The following is a 5,848-nucleotide window of genomic DNA, read 5'->3' as shown; positions in this document are numbered from 1 at the left end:
TTTCCGCGGATGCATAAATGCGGTCTAGCCGTGCGTGACTTGTGCCCTCGAATCGTGTGTACCTTACAGCACGCGTTCCTTCAAGACACTCTGCTACATCCTCGAGGTTGCAGTTCACAATCATTCGTAACAACACTTCGGTGCTTTTGTCTCGGAAACCTCGGAGGCTTGTCTTGTCGCGCGCACTATGGACACAGTTGTAATCGCCCATAACAATCAGCTGTCTGTCAGTGCGAAGCCGTTCTTCGACGCTTTCAAAAAACGCGGCTCGGTCATTAACCACATTAGGAGCGTAGAGGCAAACAATGCGCCAGTCTATGTTACTGAGCGAAAAATCGATGGATACGTGTCGACCCGACAAGCACGAATGATGACCGTGTACATCTATTCCCGGCAACTTCTTAACAAAAAGAATACAGCCAGCCGATGTGCCTACAGCATGGCTAACGACGGCAAAATACCTAGACGTGAAACGTCGCACCATGCTCCCGGTCTCTTCCTCACCATCGACTTTAGTCTCCTGCACTGCCAGTATATCAATATCTTGCTCCGTTATAAGTCTGTACAGCTGGCTTTGTTTTCTTTTACCTGCCAGGCCTCTGACGTTTAGGGTGGCGACTTTAAACGGAGTTGCAGAAGCCATTTTAACTTAGGAAGAAGAGACCGAAAGCACGGTGCTTACCTCCCGCGCCTAGCATGTCGCTAGACGATGCCGTCGCCGCCGGTGTCATCCGGCGCGAGCACGTGCTCCTGGTCAGGAGGCGCCTTGTCGCCGCCACGCTTCTCAGCAGGAAATTTTGGGCGCTGTCTCAGACCGGCCCGTCGTGCTTGCGGCGTCTTTGCCGGCGGTTCCCCGACGCTGGGCTCCGCTGCCTTCTCCCCGTCGGCCTTGGTCTCGGCGTGTGGCCGCTTCGCAGGTGTAGTCACGCCGACGTTCATGCGGGAGTCGTCCTTTTCGTCGTGGCTCTCGCTGGCGGCCTTCCGTTCCACGTGCACGGACGAGCTCGCTCCATCTTTGGCCGTTTCCACAGGCGTCGAAGATGGGTCAGTAGCTGGCGACCCGCTCTCCTGAGCCACAGCCGTGTCGGTGTTGCTACTCGCAACAGCTGGCTGCACCGGCACCCCCTCCGCTTTGCCCGTGTCGTCGGCACCGCTCGCTGCCTCCTCTGCTTCGACGACGTCCATCAGTTCTGCGGAGACGCTCGCTGCTACATGCCCGGTGGCCGACGCGTAGGTACGAACGCAGTCAGCCTCCGAGTGTCCATAGCGCCGGCATTTCGAACACCTGGGCACCTTGCAATCGCGGCGAACGTGCCCCGTGCCGCCGCAACGAAGGCACTGCATCGGCCGCCCGGGAAGCACCACGAGAGCCAACTCGCCAGCGACTCGTACCTGGTGGGGCAGGTCGGCCACCTTCACACCTGGCTTCAGTTTCAGAAGCACGGTCCTCGTGGTGGACCCCTTCTCCTTCATGCCGGCGACGCGCCAACGCTCCCGGGTGACCTCGGTCACGTTGCCGAACGCCGCGAATGCCGTACGGATGTCCTCGTCGGCGACGCCGTGAAGCATCCAGTGGAGGCGCAGCTTTACCTGGTGGTCTTCTGGATCGAAAACAATGCAGCGGCGTCCCTTGACTTCCAGCTCCTTCGTGGCGGCCAGTTTCTTTGCGGCGTCAGCGGTGCTGAAGGTCACCGCCCACACGTGGTTTATCTGGTACGCCCCCAACGCCACGACGTCGGGGAGCGCACCAGCGTTGGCGAGGGCGTCCCTGAAGTCTTCGACCCTGTAGGGTCTCGCACGCATGTCCCCGTGCAGAAAAACCGTGTTTAAAACCACACGTCCGGTAGGCAGGGTAGGCAGGACGATCTCGTAATCCTTATCAGCGTCGCTGGCAAACCTGTTTCCGCGGCCGGCAACGGCCGCTATCGCCGCTCCGTGGGAGCTCATGATCCTGCGTCCGTCACGCTCGGTGGCCGGAAGTAGAATGAGCAATCCGCCTTGGAATGAGCACTAGGCTATCACCGCAGCCAAACACGCCTCGTGTTAAACTGCAGAACACAGTTATGCCGTGAATTGCACATCTCCAGTGCAAATAGGTTTATAGGGGTTTAACGTCCCAAAGCAACTCAGGCTATGAGAGACGCCGTAGTGAAGAGCTCCGGAAATTTCGACCACCTGGGGTTCTTTAACGTGCACTGACATCGCACAGTACACAGGCCTCTAAAATTTCGCCTCCATCGAAATTTGACCGCCGCGGCCGGGAACGAACCCGCGTCTTTCAGGCCGGCAGCCGAGCGCCATAACCACTAAGCCACCGCGGCGGCTGTTGCAGTGAAAACAGATCAGACAAGCTTAACAGGAGTGTAATATTGTCCCCAGATGTGTCGACGGCCCAGCAAAGCAAAATCATGACCTCTACTCAGTTTTACTGCGTTAAAGGGACTATGCAATGAATAATAAGTCTTGTTAATGTTTTCAGTACTTAGAAATGATGCTATGAAGCATTCACTCCAAGTATGAGTCTTCGAAACTGAACTGGCAATTTATTATGAATTTTTAAAAACCGTGTTTTTAAAATTTGCGGGCTGATTGATGTCCTCGTAGTGATCGATTTTTAAACTTATATCGTGAGAAAAGACGTCACTGTACCCATGACGTCACCAGGCCACCACACGCTCTCATTCGCTGGAGCCACGGTAGCCACGACGTCACAGGCACACTTCCGGTAGCCGTGAAAATCGTCTGCTCGTGCCACCGCACGACTCTCTCGGGCAAGCGCGAGCCAGGGCATTGCCTTCGCACATATGGTTTCAATTTTCCTCGGCCGCCTCCTTCTGTATGGAGTTCCGGAGCCACTTGCAGTGGCTCGCCGAGTCGCTACTGTCGTCACTGGCGTTCAGTCGGTACGGCGTGAACGCATAGGGCTCGATGCCCATCGCGGCCGTAAGAGCGCGCAGTCGCGCCTTGAGGTTCCGGTCTATTACTGCTAACTACAACAGACGACAAGCAAAGAAACCCGACGCGTGCCGCAATCACGCCGCCGACGCTGCTGCTGGGGTGCTAGGAGCGACAACCGGGAGTTGCAAAAGGAACGTCAGCGGATGACGTATTCATGGGCGGGGCCCAGTCCCAGAGCTGTTTTCTTTATTTTTGCCTGGTGCCTCGCGTGTACGAGTTGAGGGGGGAGAGGAGCGTAATTTAAAATCGTCTATATCTTCGGTGTTATTGATGATAGCTTAAAAATTCTTGCATTGGGGTGACGAGTGATGAAATGCCTATCTCTCGTATGCTTTATGTATTCTCAATTAATTTATTGCATAGTCCCTTGAAAACCCTACCAATTTTATTGCCATATGCCCTGAAATTATTTATTTTCCTGCTGTCTTGCAGGCTAGAAAATGGCAGGCTTTGCACAATGCTTGCTAGGCTGGGGGAATCACACCCTTTACAGAAAATTGAAAATTGATTTCTTGGGGAAAGGAAATGGCCCAGTGTCTGTCTCACATATCGGCAGACACCTGAACAGGACAGCTGAACCCTGCCATAAGGGAAGGGATAAAGGAGGGACTAAAAGAAGAAAGGAAGAAACAGGTACCGTAGTGGAGCCTTTAGAACATTGCAGGTTTTTGTTCAATAATATGATACTTATACAAGTGGTAATGCTAGGGTTGAGGTCCATCATATTTTGCACTTTCTACATGCTGAATGGAAAGAATGGTCCCCAAATATTAAGGAACCGCTCTGAGTGCGAAAAGGAAACTGCGGATAGCCTAGAACATCGCGGAAACGACACTGCGGATTAGGAGACTCCAGACGAGACTTCATTGATGAGTGTTGCCCTGTACAGCAGTCTGTGTTGAAAGCTCGTCCTGTGTCCCTCTCTTGTCCTCGTTTGTCTCATGCTAAGGTAACCTGGAAATCATGAATCACCAACTGGCCTAAAACTCCACTTTATTAAAAGCTTAGTTTGAATCGCATCGACGAGTCTTTCTAGCTCAAGACACGCACGTGCAGTTCCTATGCCACGACACTAGATCTCCAGAGCAGCATGGACTATGCAGGAAGCCGCCCTGCAAAGAACCCTTCGATGCACACTTTGAGGCCAAACTCCTCAAACTTGAAAGGCATGCAAGACATCGCACACCATGTTGCTTTGCTGAGATAAGCAAACCGCTACATTTTCCGGGTGCACATGAGACTGCAGCCACGACCGAAAAGTGGCAAAACAAGCCTGTCAAGTGGGTGCTCTTCCCCCGCCGGTCAGACACAGGAGAAAGACAAGTCGACCAGTCAAATCGAGCTGAACTCCGGCTGTGGCTAGCTGCCGTAAACATACTGAGATATTATCTTTCTTGCTATTTTCTACCTTTCAAAAGCTTTGTTTTTAGTAAGATAGGCGTTTTGTGGCGGGAGCTGATATTCTCAGCAACAATGGCCAACGCTCAATGGAACTGGCGTCAGTCCAAGCTATGCTGTCAAGCATTCGTGTTAAGTGTGCCGACAGCAGTGCAGTCAATGAACTTATGGTCGTGAACACAGAAACCTATGGCAGATAGCTACAAACCCTAGTTGTGGCAATGCGCGGTGGCTACTTGTCACAATGTGGCAAAAAGGGTTCTGCTGCCTTGCCTGCTTCTGGCAAACGGAGAAACGCACCTCCCTTTCTACTGTTTTTTAAAGCAATCGCCGTGCATCACCACAAGTAGAGTTCGAGGCTGCTCGGCACGCACTTCAGTGCTCATGCTCATAAATTTCATGACTGCACAGGTTTACACAGCTATACCCAGACATTATGAGGAGATGTTTGAAAGATTCTAAGGCGACATTGTGAACTATGCCTGGAACCCGGCAGGGTCAGTTTAAGCGAAGCAGGAGAGGCCTTTGTTTTGCAGTGGACGTAGCATAGTTAGTCTGATGATAATTTGATCAATGCACACCCCCACACATAAAAAGCCCTACCATCAGCAGCAAAATGGAGCATTGTAGATCATGCTATTACGAATGATTAGCAACTCATCGTCGTAGCAGCAAGCGCAGGGGCACCTATGCATCAGCTAGGTTTGGGCTGCTAAGCACATGCAACAAACTACCATCTGCGCCAATGCAATAATTGGCAACAGACCTTAACAAAGTCCTGAGCAGTTCGTTACTTTATAGCCCTTGCATGCAGTTGTGTGACCGTTCTTGCGGTCTCTACTTTTTCTCAGGCGTGTACAAACAGCCCAGGCCTGATGTCCTCTAAAGCATTTGGTTTCCCGCCTTTCCGTCTTTTGCGGAAAAAATTTATATGTCACACTATTTAAATACCACACAGAGAAAATAAGCGATGGCCTAGGCAGTAAAGGGTTTACATATGCAACTTCTGCGTGCAGGTTGCGAATGCACGCGGAACACTTTATTGTTTCCTTGCTCGTCAAGAGGCACAGAAACAAAGTTATTAGTAAACCTGATACAGTAAATTGCCCCGCATTAAAATCATGTTACAAAAACAGCATCTGTGGTGAAATGCCCACAGTTATCCTTGATATTGCGTTCGCCACCGCGCACGCACAAATATTCAAACGGCCCCCCTTGAACTGAAATCGCTTTGAAATGAATGACAGTGCAAAGAACACACGTAACAGCATCATTGATACGCACATTGCAAGTGGCCATCCCGGCTGACGGTTGGCTGTCCTCTCTCCGCCCGTCCACGCATTCTGGCGCTTCCGCGGCAAGTTTCGCCCTTTTTTTCTCCAGTGAGGCTTGTTTACCTGACAGAAACAATGCAAATGAACTCCACTACCTGAGAAGGCGTAAAATTGACTAAACACGCTAAAGAAATAAAATTAAGTACTCACCTAGGTAC

General features: G+C 51.6%; 1 protein-coding gene across 1 annotated transcript; it reads right to left on the bottom strand.

The window, feature by feature from the left end:
• Positions 1–355: 355 nt before the first annotated feature.
• Positions 356–1,979, bottom strand: LOC144097527 (uncharacterized). Its single transcript, XM_077630226.1, has one exon. The coding sequence runs from the start codon at positions 1,945–1,947 to the stop codon at positions 703–705; it is 1,245 nt and encodes a 414-aa protein (XP_077486352.1). The 5' UTR covers positions 1,948–1,979; the 3' UTR covers positions 356–702.
• Positions 1,980–5,848: the final 3,869 nt, after the last annotated feature.

This window comes from Amblyomma americanum, chromosome 7, assembly GCF_052857255.1.
Source record: "Amblyomma americanum isolate KBUSLIRL-KWMA chromosome 7, ASM5285725v1, whole genome shotgun sequence".
Taxonomy (NCBI): Eukaryota; Metazoa; Arthropoda; class Arachnida; order Ixodida; family Ixodidae; genus Amblyomma; species Amblyomma americanum.
The sequence above is the reverse complement of the archived record's forward strand: the minus strand, read 5'-3'. Positions and strand labels throughout refer to the sequence as shown.

Coding starts and splice junctions, on each gene's coding strand:
- LOC144097527 (XM_077630226.1), bottom strand. CDS start 1,947: ATGAGCTCCCACGGAGCGGCGATAGCGGCCGTTGCCGGCCGCGGAAAC.